The following is a 21772-nucleotide window of genomic DNA, read 5'->3' as shown; positions in this document are numbered from 1 at the left end:
ATAATGCACAATTTTAGTGATTAATTGAACTGACAAACATTTACGAAAACCTGAAACTGCCTTACAATGCTTATTTCAATTACTTCTCTATTCTTGCTGTGCACTCTTGAACTTCTCAATTTCATTCTACGATCATATGCTTCTTTATAATCCAAATTGACTTATTTCTCTTGTTCTCCCACTCCAGTCAATTATAAACCTTCACTTATTCTTCCCCCCTTCGTCATACATGCAGGAAAAGGAGTCCTAGAACAGTTGTAGGGTATAAAGCCAGAGGAAAACTTCACCACTGTTAATAGTCTCTAATTATGTATCTTCTAAAGTATTTATTATTGATCAGACAGTTTCTTGAATGTGAGAACATTTGCACACCTATGTAGTCTCCATGCCATCTGTTAGCTTCCAGGTTCCTTAATTCCTTTCATTCCACACCTGCATACAATTCCTTCTCTTTTAGTCATGTTAATAGTAATCCTAATAGAGATCCATAACTGCACTCTCAACTGTCTTTCAAATGTCTCTTAACTTTTGTTCTACTTCTTTCTTCCCAGTCAGTGTTCTGCCAATTTCATTAAATAAACAATTTTGTTTCTTTAGTACAATGCAGTTGCCTGATTTTTACCTGAATACAAGGATCTTTGATTTCTTGTGTCACCTCTTAAATTGTGTTGCCTCTGAATATCCACAAAGCTCCACTGTTTTAATGCAGGCCTCTAGAACTATTTTACCATAATGCTTAGAAAAAAACTTTTGATGTCAGCAGGCAATAAAAGTAAGACCTGTTAGACTGATATTTTCCTTTTTTTTTTTTTTTTTTTTTTTATCCTTATTGTATACTGGCTATGCATGAATTAAAAATGCTTCACTGTCTCCTTCAATTCTGCTAATACATAATGAATTCCCTTTATGCAGCACAATCCTACTGCAGTATAAGTAATAAATTCCTGCTGTATACCCATGGAATGTTTACACCATGTTTCAGGCTGGGTAAAACTTTCAAGTTAGAGATTAATGTTAAAAGATTATTAATTTTGACAAACAAATGAGAAACTCAAAGCATCTGGAATCTTTTTGTGCCTCCCAGCACACAATGTTCTGAGCAGTGTTGCATTGATTCCACATAATGTTCCCTGTATCTCAGGGTAATTTGAGGTGATTTGACTCAGGTGACTGAAGTGGCCCTCTCTTAGCACAGCCTTCCCCCTTGCTGTGTCATGAGAAATAACTGGACGCTGAAATCACAGTGACAGACTTCAAAAACACAGAATTGGGAAGTAAGAAAACAACGAGGAACTCAAGTGAGATGAAACCTCATTTTTCTCAGATGGAACCAGAACTGCGTATTGCAAGATTTTACCAGTACCCCAGCTATATTTGGAGACTGCTTCAAGTCACTACTTAGAACTCTCTTAAGCAATCAAAGAAAGCATTTTCTATCAACCTTCCAATACAATTTCCAGCATGGATATGTAATGTAGTTGACAGGAGTCATGAGGTATCACTATCATAAGATGTAGTGTTTCAGACCAAATCTATGCCAGGTCTTAGGGTTTGGCTGGAATTCAGTGTTTTAGGAGTCAAGAATATCCAATGTTTGTTGGCTGAATGGGCCTGTTGGAATCCCTGTAGTTCTGTGATAGCGCATGTTAGCATAGATGGAGTGGTAAATATTGCTGCATAGACAGACCTGTTGTGTATCTGTTAAAGAATGAAGCAGTCAGCCAGGTCATCACCTTATATATCTACACCAACTCATGGATCTAGTTACAGCATTCTATTTAGAACTGTCTTACCTAATCATCTCCCTAGAATGCATTTACTGATCTGGGGATGTTACTTGTTCCCTTTATAAGATTTACAGATGTTGTGGAGGATGCAGCTTGAGCAATAAAGTTCACTTGTGTGAGTGACAAGTAAAAAAAACAACCAACCAAACAACCAAAAAACACTCTAAGCCATACCTCTTGATTAAAAAATAAGCCCACTGCAGTAGGTAGCGTTGCACAGATTATGTGATCTCCTTATAGTTTGTCCTGGGTAAGGCATAGTTGGCATTAGGCACTTGATATGCAGTGAATGCTCCTGGAAGGCTTATTTAAGAGGAAATGGCACTAAAATAAATGACTTCATTCATGAGACGGATGATGCACACACACAGATAACTAAAGGTTTTGCCCATTTCCTAAGATTTATGATAACTAGATGTAGGACAATCTGAGAGAAAGTTCCAGTCAAGTAGCTTGTACTGAAGCTTGTCTGGGCCTTTTCCCATCTCTAAGTTGCAAAGTGCTTGGTTTCTTGTGGCCTAGGACTCTAGCTCAGTTATGTTATTTGTGTGCTTATTACCTCTTCACTTGTTCGGTGCTATTATGAAATAGTGGGTGACTGTTCAAGAACATACTGGGAAATATAGCTTTGCTTTTTTATACAGTAGTTAACTAAAGTTATTGTTTTTATTGTGAGATACTCTTACTTTGCTATATTTAATATGCTAACAGCAATTAAGGAGTCATTATTAGGGTGAAAAAGTGGCAGGTGGGTGGGGTATAGTTCTAAGGGATTTCACCTTCTTACTCTTCTGTAAACAAGGTCTTGCTAAAGTTTTTATTTCCTTTTACTTCAGTGAAGGAGCCCTATTAATGAGAAGTCCTCTGTGGTGTGGACTTTCCTTCTACTGAGAAGAAGACAAGACTTTTTCATAACAAGCAGGAATAATAAATACATATGCATAGTGTCAGGAAACATTTTAATAATAGCAGGTAAGGATTTTTACTTCCCTGTCTTTATTCCTGTTTACAAACAGAAGTAATACAACTCACGTATCCTTGATTGTTATGAAATCAGTTCTTGAAAATGAAGTTCTAGTTAGTCTCTTGTATTTTCTTTGTAAATATGAGTTACAATAGCTATTAGCAACTGTTCATAACACAATGTACAGGATATTACAATAGTAATACAGTAAGTCTTAGTAATCAGTAGTTATATTCATCTTATTACAAATCATTGATTTAAAAATAAGCAAAAGTAAGTATAAAAAATGTCAAGCATGATTGAAATTAAAACAAAACAAAAAAACAGCAAAACTTCAAAAGCAAATACTTGGTGTCATGCAATTTTTTCACAGTGAGTTTGCATGCATTCACAAAACTAAAACAAGTTCCTTGCAAGCCCTAATTTTTTCTTTGTTTATTAAAAGAAAAATACGCTATTCCAAAAGAGAAGACAAAATAATGCTTTTATGTGCAAGATGAAATTCTTAAGATACTAGGCACTTTGTACTGCTCCCGTAACTTTCTCACAGGTTACAAAAATATCAAGGATCTCTACTTCCCTTCCCCTGGGATCTGATCCAATTCATCCATAATTTAATAGACATATTGGGAGCTTAACTAAATCAGACACTTTGAGGATACGTGAGTATGTATGTTTGATATATCAGTAGTTGCCAGTAACATATGCAATATATTTGAAATCAAATATAGCATGAGGTCTCCATTTGTCATAAACCACAGAATTCTTGTACCTTTTTTTCTGAAAGGGAACGTCACACTTCATATTTTACTTCAGATCCATTAGCATAAGATATTTCAGTAAATGAGTTTTTGTAAACAACCCTTGCTATTCTCAAATCTAAATAAAGTCCTGAATAAAAATAGTTTTGTTTTCCATCTACACAAAAGTTTTTATGTGCTGTAAATATTCTTAAAATCCATGCTTCCCCATATCAAGAATCTAAGCATGCTCATTTAGAACTTTGGGTTATATTTATGGATTTTTTGAGCATTTCAAATCTTCTTCCAGACAAACTTTTTAAGTTTTAAATTTCCAAATCTTGTTTTCCACATAAATGTCTTTTCTAGAAATCACAAATAATTGTAATGGAAAATAAAAATGTTGTATTCCCTATACTTTAAGCTTCTAGCCATCTTGCTTCTCAGCACCGGTGAAACTGATTTGGTGACATGGATACAAGGTCAGGAGCCAAACAAGGTTGTCACTGCCGATTGTTTTGTAACACACACAACCTGAATTGTCTCTAGCATCCGCTGGACTACTTGGAAAACCAAACTGACTACTAGGTGAAAGGACTACTGAATGAATGCCCCAGAAATCCATTGCTCACTAAGTCTATGCTCTTTGTTAGAGAATCTCTGTGCCTGCTACAGTAGTTTCTTGCTTGGTAACAGGAGAAATCTTTTTCTTGTCTTCCTCTGTTACAGTCTGACTCAACTGTTCAAACAGTTTTGATATCTTGGTAAATCTCAGGTGATTCTGGAATTTTCGTGCAGCAAAAGCATAAAGTAGAGGGTTAATACAGCTACTGATAAATACAAGTGCTCCGGAGACGTACTCTCCTTTGTCTATAATCTTTTCCAGTGTCTCATTAGAGTCTTCTATCTGAACTGAAATAATATCTAAGATGTTAAAGAGATGATGTGGGAACCAGCATAAAATGAATGCCACCACGATGCTGGTAATGAGCCGTTCTGATCGCTGCTTTGATCGGTAAGTCATTTGTCTTATTCTTTTTGCAACACACACATAGCAAGTGCATATAATTAAAAAAGGAATTACAAAACCTGCAAGAGTCTCCAACAAAAGATATGACACTCTCTGTCCAGTAGTAGAGTAGTTGCGACATGTGCACTGTAGTCCACCGTTGATTTCATCTGTCTCTTGGAATGGAATAATAGTAACGCCAAAAGCAATGGACAGGAACCAAATGAGGAACATGATTACAAAAATATTTTCTTTTTTTTTGTACCTTTGCATTGTGAAAGGGTAAAACACAGCCATTAGTCTCTCCAAGCTCAGTGCTGTAATTAGAAATATACTTGCATACATGCTGCAGTAAATCATGAAGACCAGTATTTTGCAGAACACAATTCCAAAAACCCATGAGTCAGCAAAGGAGTAAATCCAGATTGGCAAAGTGATCAGTACGAGGATATCCGCAATGGCCAGGTTCAAGATCAGCAGGACTGAAGGAGATACTTGCTTCATTTTTGTACAAACAGTCCAGATGACAACGCAATTTCCAGGGGTCCCAATAATAAATGACAAGCTCAGTATCATGCAGACTACAAACTTCACAGCGTTCCATGTCAAGTCGGTGCTGACTTCCTCAGCTTCACTCATTCCAGAAATTTTTCAGTTCTTTTCAGGTGCTAATATCCTTGGTGCTTTGCACTCTGAAAGTTTTGATTCTGAAACTGTCAGCAAACAACTTGAGAGAAACTTCCCTAACTGATATTCTGCAGACTTGTCTGGCATGTGACCTCACATCCTAATGCTCACAAACGTCTGACCGCATGTGTTCTTCCTGTTGTTTAGGAAAACAGTGTCTTTTTGCATGCAGAGCACAGATAAAAATAGTATTGTCCCTGACTTTGCTCTTAATTACATATGCATCACAGCAGATTTTAAAGCATGGAGGTGATCTTTCAAAAGTCTCCCTCTTTTAAGAAGCCTGCTACTTGGTTAAAGCTACTGGTCTAACCAACAGCTATGAGGAGGAAAAAAGTTGTCCTTTTGCTACTTCACTTTTGTTTGTGTGAATATGTCAACATTCTATTTTAAGTATTTTAAAACAAAAAGATAGAAGGGTGGCAGATAAACCAAAAGTGTGCATTAAATGTTTGACATGACATTGCATTCTAGAGCATGAAACATTATTATACTCTCTACCTTCATATAATCTTTTTTTTGGTTGTTGTTGTTGTTAATTCAGCAGAAGACAGTTGATCTTGAACATGCTTTAGAAATATGCTGGCACAGAGGAAATCATCTTTTGTAGTGAGATTGTACCAGTACAATGAAGTTGGATAGAGTTGTAATTCTAATCATAGAATCATTCAGGTTGGAAAAGACCTTCATGGTTATCTGGTTCAATCATCACCCTACTACCAATATCACCCAATGCTCTGGGAAAATGCAGTTCTTTAGCTAAACAACCACCATCAGAATAGTCTGGGTGTAATGTTGGGAGGAAATGGTCTGTGTCTCAGAAAATATATGATTAGGTTGTCCTGCTGTGACAGCAATGTGCTATGACTTTATCTCCTAGGAAACCCAGTAGTTAGTGCAGTATTCAAATCCTGTGTGAATCAAAAGTTCTTAAAATAAATAAATAAATAAATCTTTGTCTGGCCAAAGATTATGGAAGCACTGTTTTACTCTAGTGTCAGAACATTTTAAGTCTGGTTCCAAATAATTAAAGGAGGAACCAAAACAGCAGCACCAACAAAAATTATTAAGAGTCACAGAAGTGAAACTAGAAGAGTATTTTTATGTAAAATAAGCACAGATTATGCATAATGCATAGCACAATCTATTAAATTTTAAATCGTGGTACAGATTATTTCATTAAATGTTGAGGTAGATTTTTTACAAACCTGGCAAATGTAGTACATAACGTTAAGAAGTATCTTCCAAAATGGGAAAAGGATTGCAACACCTATTCCCAACCCCAAATCGGCTTAGCCGTTTTTGATCTCGTAAGAGTATAATGAGATCAACTGCAAATCCAGAATAACTCCACTGAAGTCAAGAATATTTTTTTCAAAACGCTCTTTGTGTAATTGATATTTTAATTTGGGTTTCATCGTATGATTCCAGTTCCTTTTATTTTTTACTGCATTTAGTACCAATTGGGTAGGGGAAAACCCAAATCAATTGTGTATATTCTAAAGGGAATTTCTGAAAATCCACTAATAAAAGGAAGTGGTGGGCAATGTCTCTTCTTCTAATGAAATCACCTTCGTACACATTATTTGCCCAGAAGTAACTTTGGGAGGGCTTTTTATTTACTTATTGCCAGTGGTACATCCAGACTGAACTACATTGCAGATACTTAAAAAAAAAAATAAAAAAAAAAATCAAGGAGAGATGCTCAGTACCTCTGTAAGATTTTCTTCTTCAAAACTTTATTTTTGGTGGCAAAAAAACAATTGTCTATAAAAATAGATTGGAATCAGAATTAGTATAGTTCTAATCCAGTGACATGTGGATCTGGTTGTACTTCTGAAGCACCTGTCCTTATGTTTTTCAGAAACATATTTCCCCCACTTCAGTTGAAGCTTGCTTGCCAGATGGTCTCTGCCTCAGGCTGTATCTTTCATTTAAACAAGAAACCAGATGAATCTCAACATTGCAGGAACAGTCTGGGATTTTTCTCTCCAAACAGATCCCAGACAGGTATTGAAATTCTGAGATTGCCTGAGTAACATTCTGAAGACAGGCTTTTAGATTTAATAATACAGATATTGGGGATAACATTAGCTAAGGACTGTGTTTTTGAAGTGCTCTATGTGGTTGTTGGATCACTGCAAAAAGTTCAGACTCATTTTAGGAGGTCTTTAATGATCTCTAAAAGTGACTGCTATTTGTTGAATTTACCCTAGTAGGACACAAACCTTATGGGAAATTTAACAGGTACTTCCATTAGCAATACAGTATGTTCAACAACATGCTGAACACAACAGTGATTAAACAAGTCAGTATCTCAGTCATTCTAGTGACCACGTGTGGTGGAGTTTGTCATGTATAAACATGCTGCTGGAATTCCGCCCAATTCTGCCCTCATAAACACTGGCCCAATTGTATTAACAGTAGTGAAGTTAGGCTGCATTTCTGTGTTTAAAAGATAAAAGTCTAAATATGAAAGTTTTGTGTACATGTATGTTATATATGCTTTCCATATGTAATGCAATAGTGCAGTCATGAACATGAGAAACTTTCTGTTAAGTGTGTTACCTTTAGATTGGCATATAATTTCTGAAAACATTCCAAAATTGAGAAAGTCTGTGCTATTGCTAAGGAACATTCTGAACTGAATTTGCTGTGGTTTAAGTACAAGGGAGGTGTTTCATTCATCCACGTTATGTTTCTTCATATGCATGAGCTTCCCTCTGGTGGATAGTCTGTAGTTTGCACCACCATTGAGCATTTTTAGACTGCTAATGTGTTTGGGCTGCTACACTGAAATGATAATTGATACTTCCAGCTTTTGCTGAGAATTATACTGAGAATCAGAATTATACTGAGAATTATACTGAGAATCAGAATTTCACTCTGAGATGCTGAATCTTTGGGTTAACATCCTTTGCTCAAAGCACTGCCACCATTCCATGCATTAAGAGCATGTCTGTAACAATTTACAGAATAGCTGATGCATGGGAAATCCATATTATGAGTAACTTGTATGAAGAACAGTCCCAAAAATGCTTTTAAAATTCTTTCCAACTGTTGTCTTCAGAAAGATCCAGCGGATGTTTGGCGATAAAGCAATTGCTGGTGAAAGCATAGCAAGTATCATGTTTCTGCTGAGAGGCAGGAAACCAATGCCAGCAACCTTGTTTGCCTGATGATTCTGAAAGAAGTTCCTAGTCTAAACCCTTTAGTTCTTCAGCCACTGAAAGAAGATAGCATTTGCAGGATAGATACAGTTGCCCTACAACTACTGCAGTTCAATGCTGTTATAAATGACAGTGGGGAAGTCACACGATGCCTTGATCAGAAACTTATGGGCTACTCCATTCTCTAAGCTAGGGTAAATTGATATGGTTTGCCAGTGCAAAGCTGATCTACATGTTGCTTTCCTGATTACAGGAGGGTCTTCTATATAAATGGGATCCCATGGTGCGCAGCATGTCTCCACTCTGTAATTACTATAAAGGAAAGCGTAATGCAGTAAAAGACACTTTTTAGACATTTCTAAGCTCTTGCAAACAGTGCTTGCAATAGCAGTCCATGATGCAGCAAGTACAAATGAGAACACTCTCAGTGCTTCATCACCAGGCAAAATACCTTAATGAAGAGCTACCCTGGGATCAGCTCCAGAATGTAATGAAAGATATGTACCTTGCACTATAAATAGAGAGTTTGTTACATTCTGTGCTGTGTTGTTAACTGGTCTTTTAATAACGATATTACAAAATGATAACTCCTACCCAGCTCTGTAGCAAATAACAATGGTTTAATACAACTGGCCAGAGAAAAGAATTCCTGCGCATTGTATTCAGGAAAACTGCTGTAGAGCTCGTGATAAGAGGAGTGGTTATTGAGGCACACTGTACGTGCATTCACACATGCTTACATATTAGTACCTTTCTTACTGTAACAGAACAATCATGAACAATCTGAATATGTTGCCAACGATTGTGAAACTATCAAATTAAATGCTGAAATATTATCCTTGTACAACCAGACATACTAGGCTCATGAGAGTAGAGGCCCTAATTAAGGAGGTAGTGAAGGTCTATATTTATAAGTCTGAGTACAAGCAGGAATATGAATAAACAATTATGTAGAGGTTTTGGAAAAACGTAGAGTATCTTTTCTCAGTATTATGAATGTATATTCTTTAATTTTCTATTATTCAGAGTACAAGCTCTCAAACAGTAAAAGTACGGTTTCGCTATACTCAAAGGTAAGACTTTGGTCTGCGTTTACATCAGCAGTCATTAAATTGCTATGTACGTAAAATGTTGCTATCCAAAATCCTTATCTATCTGAGCGTATATAGCACCACAATTGCTACCGAGTAAATCAAATGCAAATGCATTCTTTACACAATCCTCCTTTTATGAGTAATAAATTACCGATTACAAATACTGCTTAGATGACTTGCTACCAAAGTTACTTGATTTTTCTCTATCTAAATGTACGGTAATTTCTAACTTGTTTGGGGTTTCATGTAAATGTTGCATTACTGTAGCATTCATGTCTCTGAAATTCAGCAATGCAATTAAAGTGCTCAGAGCATCTTAGTTAATTTTAACAATGCCGTATTTTGCTGTACATGTGGTGCAGCAACAGATGGTAGCTGTTGTTCTGCATGCAGGCTAGGTATATATTATTTCATACAGTATACTCTTTTGTAAAGGGATCTGTCCATGTAGTTATGTATTTTCAACAGAGGGTGGCATTGAAGAACCATTTATTGTTTCATTGCCTAATACTGCAGATGTGGAGGGTGTAGCCATTGTCTGTAAACAGGGCAGACAACGTACAAGTTCAAGGCTGAGACCCGTAGAACTGACTCCGGCATGAAAAAGTTAGATGATTGCAACTTAACATTTTCTAGATAAGCTTCCTACTTGTTTCTATCTCGCAGATGTTTTTTATATATATTCTTAAAATTCTAGCTCTTAGTGCTGTTTTGAACTACATGACCATTTCCAATTGTGTAATATGTAACAAATACCAGGTCAGCTCTGCCATGAAAATAACTTGGCATCTTATTTAATTTTCTATGTCTCTGAAGCAACAAACTTGCAAAGTTTAGCAATGATTTAAACAATACTGTCTTTAGTGTAATTTACATTAGCGTGTTCCTTGTCTTTTTGAAAAGCAGTCCAAACTGTGTTCTCTCATGTTGTGAAACAACCCTGCTCAGCAGATCTGAACAGCTTAAGAGCCTTAACTCCTTTAATACATTAAGCGTTGAGCCATTACCTCTAGTACGATACAAAGCCCTGGTTTTGTGGCCTTTTGTCAGGAATCTGGTCAACTGTGCTGAAAGTGTAAAGACGACACTCATTTTATGAGAAACACAAGAATTTTCTCCTGCCCTGTAGCAGCTGCCATAGGTGTATTAGACACTTGTAGAGCAATACTTAAACCCTAAGTCACTTAGTAATTAACATACCTGGCATGTTGTTCTGCATGGCCAGAGAGAAGCTAGTGCATTGTACTGTGCTACTGTTCAGAATGATCTTGTCCAAGCATTCTTATTCTGAAATAAAAAGCAGCAAGGATTGATTCTGAGATGTTACACACAGCTACAGTTACAGATATTTACTAAGCTTACACATCATATATTGAATGGAAAACATATAAAATATGCCATGTTTAGGCACTGGCAACTTGCTATCATTCTGCAATGTGATCTATTCCCCCTGTAGGACTTTAATTTAATATTAGAAATGTCTGTGAATAACGATGGCTTTTCCAGTGTTTTCACTGGCAGAAAGTGCTGGCGTTCTGGCACTTATAATAAAGCTATTCACTCAGAGTTATGATCAGTAGAACAGAGGGTATTTTCTTGGTTAAAAATCTAATTATTCATAGATTTTAATAGAACGTAAGGCTATATTAGACTCCAAAGTCATCTGACCTCATATTTGACTTGAGCCTAATAACATGATCTTGATTTAGGTATGCATATTATGTTCTAGTGTTGAGTTAGATCAAAAAGTCCTTTTAGCCCAGTGCTTTGTCTCTGACAGCAGCAAAAAGGAGGTATGCGGGGAAGCCTCTAAGAACAAGCCAAGTTTGACTATACTTGTCCCACACTCTCTTGCTTTTAGCTGATTAGAGTTGAGAAATTTCCTGAGCCAGATATGGTTTTTACGCATTTAAAAGCTTTGTGGTCAACTCCTCTGTAGACTTGCAAAGTGTATGCTTGAACTCGTGTACTTTTAGCATCAACAATATACAGCAGCAAGAAATTCTGCAGTTTTGATATACTTCGTGAAGAATAACCTCCTTTTATTTGCTAGTCTCCTGTTAGCTTCATCTGGTTTCCCACATTTTATGTCAGAAGAAACAGCCAATAGCTGATCCCATTCATCCTCTCTATAGCCCTTATTTGACTGAACCCCCAAATCTACCATTTCTTCCAGATTGAAGAGTTATTTCATACACAATAAAGCCCTACATAGAAACCATTCCATACTTTTCATTGTCTCTGTTGCTTTCCTCCCTTAATCCAGGTGTTTTATATTCCCTTTGAAACAGGTGAACAGACTAGTTCTGAAATGTAAGAGTTTAGCAGACTGAACTCCAGTGTGTAGAAGAATGAGAGAAACCAAGCTATGCAGGGGTCCCAGATCCCTCTTCTCAACCCTGTTGTTTTCACCGTTACTCTGTAAAAAGGAATCTAGTTTGGCTGTCTATACTTAAACTGTCAACGTTTTCTTTTTCTTTCCTTTTTTTTTTTTTTAAAAAAATTTGCATTTAGTTTAGTTCATGGGAATCTCAGACACGATCACTGTCTTTTTGTTTTTCCCCAGTGCCAGTCTGTACTCCAGCATTTAGAAAACTTCATTCCAAAGGTCACTGTCATTCTCTCTTCAGTTACTCCAGATGCTCCATGGTCATACAGGTCCTGGTGCGATACAATTACCTTGTCATCTGTAAACCATTGACTGTCCCCTGTCTAGCAGATCTTTGTACCTTGCTTTGCTGTGTGTTCTAGTCTGTACTTAAACCAGTAAAGGTCAAGTATTTTTTAAATGTGCCATTATTCTGCACTGCATGAAAGATGCTTTTAACTTTGTATGCTAGTTTTCTTGTCAGCTCTGTGTTTTGAGTCATGCCTGTATAGGACGCATTTAGTCCTCTATGGTATTGAATAGTATCTCTTTAAAATCTGTTTTTTTTTTTGTTTTTTTTTTTTTTCTCCCCACAGCAACTTACATGTGACTACTTTTATCATGATTGCTGTTTTCCTGTCTTTTGAGTTGCTGCGTATTTACCACATTGTGTGGTATCTGACCACATAATTGCTCAAACTATTGCTATAGCTCTGCTGTATTGGTTCCCCTCTGTATTAGCTCGATGTTCTTCATGCTGGTATAGCGACATATCCCCATACAGAGTTCTGGTCCTTGGCATGTTCTGAGGTCTGTTACTGAGTGAACAACAGAGCACGTTATAGGGACACCACGGCTATGGATCTTGCTAGACTGCTAGACTTGCTAGCTCTGGCTTCAGGGGGGTTGTCCCCCATCAGCTTCCATTTGCAATTTAAATTGCAAATCACAGATACAGTCAGAAACATCCAAGTTCTAGTCCTCAGATTCAAGTTTTGAATAATGTTAGGCTGAATTCCTAGTTTAGTAGATTGGCTAGGCTATCACTGATAATAATGTAATCCTATATTCTATATGAGGTTACACAGACATCAAGAAATTGACTCTCCAAAGAAAATAAAAACAGAATTTAAACAGACATTTGAACAGAACTTACATTTTGAAAATTGATAACCCATGTTATTTGAGAACAGTCATCTTCTGTGAGCACAGAAGAAAAAAATCAGTACTGTTTAGCAACTTGCCATAATGAGGAAATATCTAAGACACAAAGATAGAAGCTTTGAGAGAATTGTTTTCCTCAGCTAATCAAGGCATCTTTGCAGCCTGCAAACACAGCAAAGCTTAAAGCTTTTTTCAGAAGCTATGCTAGGATGAGACTCAAGTAGAAGAGTTCACATTCCCTCATAATGCTCTATCTTTTAACAGGAAATCATGAGGCCAACTTATCTGCCACATGAAAGCTCAGATATTTTTTGCTTTCAGTAGAAAAATTGTTTTTATGTCACATGATAGCAGTATCCATTTTCTACCACTTCTTCAGCTTGTAATTTGAATTCTCTGGCTTCTCTGCTTTCAGCTGCCAAACATTGATAGTCAAATGACTTCCACCATACCATGAAGAAACTCTTTGGAGTGTTTGTTATTCTAGTGACATATTTAAAACTTAGTATGGTAGCAACATTTAAAGCATCTCAAGCTGTTTATAGTATATTCATTAAAACGTTGTCCTAGCACATCTATTTTCTCAAAGTCCTATGACAAGGCAGTCTTTGGCAAGCTTCTCCTTTCTTTTTAACACGTCCACAAATGGCTCTAAAATACCATTTGAAGCTTAAAACATGACAGGTTAGTTCCCTGACCCCTGCTCAAAATGCACTTCATTCACTGTTAATCTCCCTTAAAAGGGGGATTAAATGTAATGGTGGAATTTTATTAAAATTGTCTGCTGTTGAAGTCTTGAAGTTTGAGATACTGAACAGCCCTGTAAAACTCAAGCTTGAAATTGGAATTGTGCATTATTGGCTATAATCTTTCCTACATTGAGGGTATTGTTGAGAAGAGAGAATGTTATTCTGTGGATGGACCAGCATTGTGATGTGAAGTATCAGCACTTTGGCTTCTAAGGTTTATGCATATAGAGCATTCCATGATAGAAGTTTAACCTATGTTTGTGTTTGATGCTAACTAACACCTGTGACCAAAAATCCAGAGAAGTGAAGTTTTCATGGGACAGGAGACTGTAAGATTGGGTCATTTTTTATTCTTTGATCATTGATCTTGACCATTTGATTAAGAGAACTATCAAGATAACTGTCCTGATATGATTTTGATAATAATTATGGTCTGAGCTGGATTAGAATAACCTTCCCCAGTCCCTCCAACCTTAATTTTCCTACGATTGTATTTTTTGCAATGACACAGACAAAGCCTGTCACACAATGCTACTCACAATGCTGTTGATTAAACCAGTTTCCCATGATTAATCATTCCCAATTCCTCTGTCCCTCCGTCCAGAAGGGAACTACGCTCTTACACGAATCAACAGGCAATACTTTTTAACTTAGCATGCCAAGGGATGGGAGAGTAAGTGTCTGTGCATAATTTAGATGCATTTGTAGGTTGTTATCTCCTGGGAAAGTGGCATCAGCCAAACATATCAGGCATTTATTTTTACAGGCTGATAATACAAAGTCACATCTGAACAGCTCATTTTGTTATTCCTGTTAGTTTTGTTTGTTTTAATATTACTTAAAGAAGTATTGTGTCCAGTTCTGGGCTCCCCAGTACAAAACAGACAGGGATCTCCTGGAAAGAGTCCAGTGAAGGGCCACAAAGATGATGTGGGGCCTTGAGCATCTTCCCTGTGAAGAAAGGCTGAGAGACCTGGGTCTGTTCAGCATGGAGAAAAGAAGACTGAGAGGGGATCTCATCAATGTGTATAAATACCTGAGGTGTTTACACAGAGGGATTTGGCCAACCTCTTTTCAGTGGTTTGCGAGGACTGGACAAGGGGCAATGGCCACAAAATGGAGCACAGGAAGTTCCGCACCAACACGTGAAAGAACTTCTTCACGGTGAGGGTGACGGAGCACTGGAACAGGCTGCCCAGGGAGGTTGTGGAGTCTCCTTCTCTGGAGATATTCAAGGCCTGTCTGGATGCCTACCTGGGCAGCCTGCTCTAAGGAACCTGCTTTGACAGGGGGGTTGGACCCAATGATCTTTCGAGGTCCCTTCCAACCCCTTCAATTCTGTGATTCTGTGAAAGAACCTTGGTAAAATTTGGATCTTTTTTATTTGGTTCCTAACTGTAGTCAGTTTTCCTACTCATATCTTATTTTTAAGGTGCTAATCTGGATTTAAAGAATAGGAAATAAGTGGGTAGTCTACACACCTTGCGTCTCATATCTAAAACTGTTTTATAGATTCATCTTTTACTGGTAGTATGTCTTTCAGACCCAAATAGCTGTAATATAAAATGAAGAGGAAAAGATATCTTTAAAATAGCTCTTAAAATCTGAGTTACAAAATACCCTCTTCAGTACATTTTTTAAATACCCACTAAAGAGGAACTCTCAAACTGTTTCCTAGAGGAAATATTGAAGTCTCAACAAATGTGATCAGTCAGATGTTTTTCCATCCTTCACTGGTTTTACAATTTAGCACTGAAAATGAGTAAATGAAACCTTAGTGAGGTCAGATAAAAACCAGCATATCCCTCATTAAGTTACTAAATGACTAATGGACACCAGTTTCAATTCTTCTGGATACACTTGTGTTCCAGAACTGGATTCACTTCTGTCAGGAGTCAGTTGGATGTAATAGTAGCATTGTTTTTTCTTCTTAGAAGTAACTTCAAGCTAGCAAATTTCCTGAGCCCTGTATTTCTTAGCAACTTCCATGACTCCCAGCCCAACTGGGCCACCAAACAATGTGTGACACTGGATGAGATTGCTTATTAAATACAAGAACAATGGTCCCCAAGCCTTTTCATTATGTGTGTGCTAGAATCCTGAAGTGTTCCTGCTTGACTCATGCCACATGACAAACAAGATTTCTTTTGCTTTCTTTGGCAGGTATGTCACTATGCCCTAGCCAATCTTACAGCCTTTAAAAACATGCTAGCCCTTAAAATAGCAGCATGCTGAACTTCTGCTTTGTCTTTCTCCAAATCCTCTCTTCATCTAAAAGTATCTTACCTGCAGATCAAAACTGCTTTGTTAAACTTTTTAGCTTTTTCCTCAGAGCACAAAGAGTTTCTCTGCACAGCAAAAAATTTCAGGCTCTATCATTCATGCAACATGTGCTGGGAAGTTGCTGAAATTTATGAGAACTTGTGCAAGACATAAGCTGTCCCTGAGGGTTCAACCTACTCAGTTTTCATCACAACATAGATCATATTTAAACTTTTTCTCATATATTCCTCCTACACTTAGCTGTACCTCCAATTTCAAAATTCTACAGTGGTTCAATCTGAAGCAACAACTGAGTAAATCTCAAGTAAAGCTCCCAGTATCTTAAATCCCAGCATTCTTGATAAGAATTTCTCACTCTTTGATTCTAACAAAATTCTCTTTGACTCAGCAAGTATTTTACCATTCAGTATCTTTGGGTTTCTTTTGCTGTCTTGACTGGAATGAAGAATTTAGCAACCAAAGGACTGAACTGTAAAAGTCATCCACACTTTATGATGGAATGAATATAATCTATGCATTTATTGGATCTTAGCAAATTTTAAAAATCATTTAAATCATTAAATGGGTGTTTTTGTAGAAAGTATAATCTCTAGGTCCTGTACTAACATCTTATAGCCTAAAACACTGAAAGATTCAAAGACCAAGAAGGTGGGCATGCATTATGCGTCCGTATTGTAAAACTATTTTATAGATATGGTTTTCCAGGACAGCAATTTCTTGGTGGTCCCAAAGGCGAGTGAAATCAGATTAGAATACAAGCCTAGTTTTTGTTTGTGTTGTTGTTTTTAAACTGGTGTGTGTGTGTGTTCCCCCAGGTATTTACTAGAAATAGAAGTTCTGAAGTTCTTTGGCTTTCACTGGTACATACATGTCTGCGAATATTAATTTTCCTTACTGCTAAAATTTAGTAAGGAAGTTTGTGGATTAGAACACCAAAAGATGATCTGTTTCTTGCACTTCACCTGATATAATGGCATAGATCTTTAGATCTCTCCATAACAGGTACACAAATCAATAATATTTATTTTTCTTCCGAAAGAAAACATACTGTTTGATTCTAAATATGGAGAATGAGTATTTCAAGTTAAAATGTTTCTATTTTAAATGTTGGTTTTTTTTTTTTTTTTTTTAGTCGAACAACTGTTTTAGAGTACCTGCTACACTGGGCCAAACACTAGGGTTAGATTGGGAAATCCAAAAATCAACCTTAAAAGTGGAAGACGAGTATAATAGGAGTAGACTACAGAATGTATTAATCAAGTTCTCTACCACCTTCTACCTTAAAACTTCAAATCGTTTATAACTTTTCCAGACCAGTAACATATAGTCCATTCAGTCCTAAATCACTTGTGTTGTTATAGACATAATGGACAGAATTACTACTGACACGATCATGCTGTTTTTGTCCCTGCTTAAGAGGAATGTTGGCTTATTTTATATACAACTTCTCAAACTTATTCTCCCTGGTCTGTGCATGTCCTTACACTGTCTTATTGCAGGCTGCTCAGAACTTGAGATCTTTGCAGGCTTATTAGTCATTGGGTGCTCACAACTTACTGTGAAGCTCGATTACGTGGATCATTTACAAGCAGTAATTGATTCACTTTAGCGAAACGTGAGCCAAAAGAGCAATATGATCTCCTTTATACAGATTAAAGGCTTGAAGATAGGAGAGATGATAGTGACAGGCTCTATTAATTGCGGATATCCTACCATGGCAGATGGCTAGGCTCTCATGTTCTAGATTGATATCCATGTAAGCCTGCATTGTGCAACTGCACCGTCCAATTGCCCCCTGTCCTTCTTTCTGGCCCTGTTCTGCACCATAAACAAATTCAGCTTGAAGGAGACTGAGGAACTGACCTCAGGTCTTGTCTTCTGTCCTGACACCAGCAAGCAGCAGCATGGGGTACAATACAGAAGTGAATGTGAAGTGCTGAGGAAGCAGGAGAGAGGAGAAGGAAGGGAAAGCAACTTTGCAGCCTGGGTTCAAATGCATGTCACACTGTTCTGGGACTATGTGTCTGTGCTTATATTTACTGCATGAGTTTAAAAAGTGTTGTATTTAGTTGGGAGGGGGCTTTCTAAAATGCGTGAACCTGTCTAACAATGAATTAAAAAAAAAACTTTGTTAAAGGCAAGAAACCAATGTCTTCTCCAGGCAGATGAGAAATTGAACTCTACTCTGGCAGATTTAATAAAAAAGGGCTACAAATTGAACTGAATGTCTGAGATATTTATGGGATCTTGTAGATGTAAAGTTTCATTCTGAAGAAATGTTACTGAAAAACCCTGTGTTACTATAATAATAATAATTAAATAACACAGAGGCAGCCTCTTTCCAGTGCACACTGAGCTCTTCAGAAAATGTATGCTTATGACTGTCCCCCATTCAGGTCAGCTGCAACACGTAAGTATTATTACAGGTCAGTCACACCTGTGCTAAAAGCAGAAAACATTGTACAGGTATGACTGACTTCAACTAGACCTCAAAGTATTCTTGAGAAGGAAAGGATTAAGCTTGCTTTTTTACCTCCTGAGCTGAGCTCTAAGGGCTGATATTTGTTTAAAGAAAAAGACTATTACCTTGCTCCACAGACAGTGAAGAAAGAGCATATCAATGTTGTGTAATGCTATTTTTTGCGCTGCTTTTTCAAAATAAAGTCACATTCAAGCAAGGGTGAGGATTCCTACCAATGCAGAAAAAATTAGGAGGGTAAATCTTGTGCCAAGGAGCACTGGAAAACTTGGTACTACAGAGAGTATTACTGGGGGAAAAATCCTTGGCAGCTTCTTAAAAAAAAACAGCATATGTATTCTCTAATGAAACTTAAAGTTGAACATGTGTGCTGTTCCAAAATTGAACTTTATGGAATATAACTACTTGTGGCAAACTATTGCAAAATTTACCATCCTAATCTTCATATGTTCCTTATACCAGTGTAAATGTTAGGTTCTATCAATGTGTACGTTTCAGGTCTCACTTCTCAATACTGATCTCGGTTCCTTCCTGGCCTTAGGCATGAATTCAGATTGTGCGTACGAATATAACTAATTTAAAGCTGAATACCTGGTCTGGTGTGTGATGTTTGTGGGGCACTGAAAAAGAAATGCCAGAGATCATATTACAATACAAAGAAAATTTTTGGGAATTCAGGAGATGTCACAGTGATTTCTGCAGGAAAAAATGAAATAAGCAGATGTTGTTTGTACATTCAATAACAAGGAATATGATTAAAATTCCTATAAATCAAATATTGGTTGTTTATGTATGTGATAATAGACATCTTACTCACTACATCTTTTGTCTTCTTTCTTGTCTAAGAGGCTTCCGTGAGTGTCTATGTTCCACTACTATCATTTTCATTGAGGTTATATTCTGGATCTTGGGGTAATTCTTATTGTTGAAAATCTTGTGAGGCAGTAGAGATCAGAATAGCAAGTTTCTAAAAGATATGAATGGTGAACATTGTGTTAACATATTCTGAACTTGGTAATTCCCTGAATGAAAAAGAGCAACAATGGGGCAATCACTGCATGGGCCTCTGCCTACAGTGCAGACCTGTGCCAATGCTTTGGTTGTCATCACATCTTTCTTTTAAACTTGCCTCAGCTGTGAAACATGTACTGCTACTACAAACACCAGTGCTTAATCAGTAGTCAGTATATGATACAGTTGCTTAAACGTTTATTAAACGTTTGTTCCACATACTGTTTTTTCTCCTGTTGTGTATTATCCTTATTTGCTAAGAATGCACATCTTTGGGACAAAGCTGCTTTTCTAGTAGTGTGTCTAGCTCAGCACAATCATGTTTGGGGATATTTGAGCCAATACAAACACTACTTAAATGGCAAGGATCGGAGGCAAACAGAGAATTCTGTTCAACCAACTAAAAGATGTTTAAGCAAATACTAGATTTCTGGAAAGGATCATTTATTTTAAATAACAAGTCTGCATACTCATGTCTAATTCATGGTTTTTGTCAAGTTGCCAGTGCAAGCCCTCAAGGAGTCTTAAACAAAGATAATGCTACTGATATTCTAATTTCTGCTGTTTAATATAGTTTAGTTCTGATGCTTGTTTGGAAAGAAGTAAAGAATATTTACCTCGGATACTGATTATACACATTAAAAAAATATCTCTACAATGGTAACAAAGTGGACTTCTTATTTTTTTATTATTATTATTATTATTATTTTCTTCTTCTCATATATAACCATGAAAAAGGCATGGTACTGCTTTCATCAGTAGTTTCAACTGTAACAAATTCCTTTTTCTTGTCCAGATAGTTTTTGATATGAAGCACGTGAAGGGAAGTAGCACATAGCATTGTACCTTTTACAGAAATAAGCTTTTTACTGGCAGTTTCAGACTTGTAGTTGGTTCTGCTATTTCTTGGATTTTCCCTGGATGATGACAAGTACAATTCTGTCAAGAGGATGTACATGATCATGGTCCTGAACTAAGGGTAATCTGTAAATGCCCTGCTGTCAAAAGTCATTCTTTGTAGAGACAGAGGTGGATTGCCTTTCTAACAGCACACTACTTGGAAATACATTGTATTGAGTTGGTTATTTGCAGAGCAACAACTGGAAAACAGTGCCAAGGGGCTCCACAGTGTCACGGTTCCTCTTGTTTTTCAGTGTAAATGGTACCAGGCACTCAATAAGAAAACAGAAATTTGCTGTTAATATTTAAACAACCTTACAAAGGCAAAGAGCTTAGTTTACTTTGTTTTCTAGTATGAATAGTCCTGATCTCCCAAAAGGAGGCAACAAAAGAAAGAACTAATAGACACAACTTGATTCATCAGCTGAAAGACTTATCTAAAGAACCAGGACTTGCATAGCAGAAGGAATAGGAATTATGTGCTTAACAGGCTTTATCTGGAGAAGAATAAGAGGAAAAGGTGTTTATGAAGAGTGAAGATATTCCCAACTGTCAGAATAGTGCAGAGATTCATAACAGAAATATTAAGATTGGTCTGACTGAGTATGGAAATGTGTGTGTGATATCATGAGAAGAAATAAAAAAGTAAAGGTTACAAAAATGACACACATTTGATAACCAAAGACATAAATAATAGCAAACTGGCAAACACTGAGGAATACGGTGTTTACATCTGTACAGACCAAAAGGCCTTTGTGGTCAGAGGCCTATAGCAGAAATGTCTTACCAGCAGAAAAGCAACCCCCAGTAAAAGGAAGATGGTAGCAAGGTTACAGTAAGTCATATGTCCCATTCCTCTGTTGGTTAGCTCAGCAATGAAAAGGATAATTCATAAAGACATTTTAAAAGAAAAAAACAAAGACAGCAAACAGTGAGCTTGCCTAAAATTTAGAGGGTGAAATAAAAGACTAAGACAAAAAAAAAAAAAGACAAAAAAATAAACCCAAACCAAAACAGCTCAATAAAAAACCCACATCATAATAACAGTACTACTAAAAAGCACAGAAAATATGTTCAAAAACTGCTTTGCTGCTGTCCAAGGGAATCCAAGAGGCATAGCAATGACTTGATAGTTGGTATTCCTTGAACCTCATATCGCAAAACAAGTGATCTTGGCCTGTCTACTTGGGCATGAACATTTTGGTGCTTTTTAGTATATAGCGGTATGAGAGAATGACTGAGTGACTGATTTTTTTTTTTTTTAAACATAGCTTTACCCTTCCATAAGGTCTTTCACTGCATTTTGTAACATTTAATTCCTACACAAGGATCAGTGTTGCAACCACTTTTACAGACAGTCATACTTG

General features: G+C 36.9%; 1 protein-coding gene and 1 long non-coding RNA gene across 6 annotated transcripts in view; both read right to left on the bottom strand.

Moving 5' to 3' along the window:
- Nucleotides 1-21772, bottom strand: part of LOC137861889 (uncharacterized) — a 137224-nt gene that overhangs the window by 22661 nt on the left and 92791 nt on the right. For all 5 annotated transcript variants that reach the window (XR_011099909.1, XR_011099907.1, XR_011099910.1 and 2 more), the window contains exon 6: nucleotides 10652-10738. This is a non-coding gene — a long non-coding RNA (uncharacterized lncRNA). The remainder of the gene's footprint in view (nucleotides 1-10651; nucleotides 10739-21772) is intronic.
- Nucleotides 2730-5307, bottom strand: LOC137861886 (leukotriene B4 receptor 1-like). Its single transcript, XM_068693486.1, has one exon. The coding sequence runs from the start codon at nucleotides 5137-5139 to the stop codon at nucleotides 4141-4143; it is 999 nt and encodes a 332-aa protein (XP_068549587.1). The 5' UTR covers nucleotides 5140-5307; the 3' UTR covers nucleotides 2730-4140.

The sequence above is a fragment of the Anas acuta genome, chromosome 10 (genome assembly GCF_963932015.1).
Source record: "Anas acuta chromosome 10, bAnaAcu1.1, whole genome shotgun sequence".
In the NCBI taxonomy this organism is placed as follows: Eukaryota; Metazoa; Chordata; class Aves; order Anseriformes; family Anatidae; genus Anas; species Anas acuta.
This window is presented reverse-complemented; position numbering and strand designations above follow the sequence as displayed.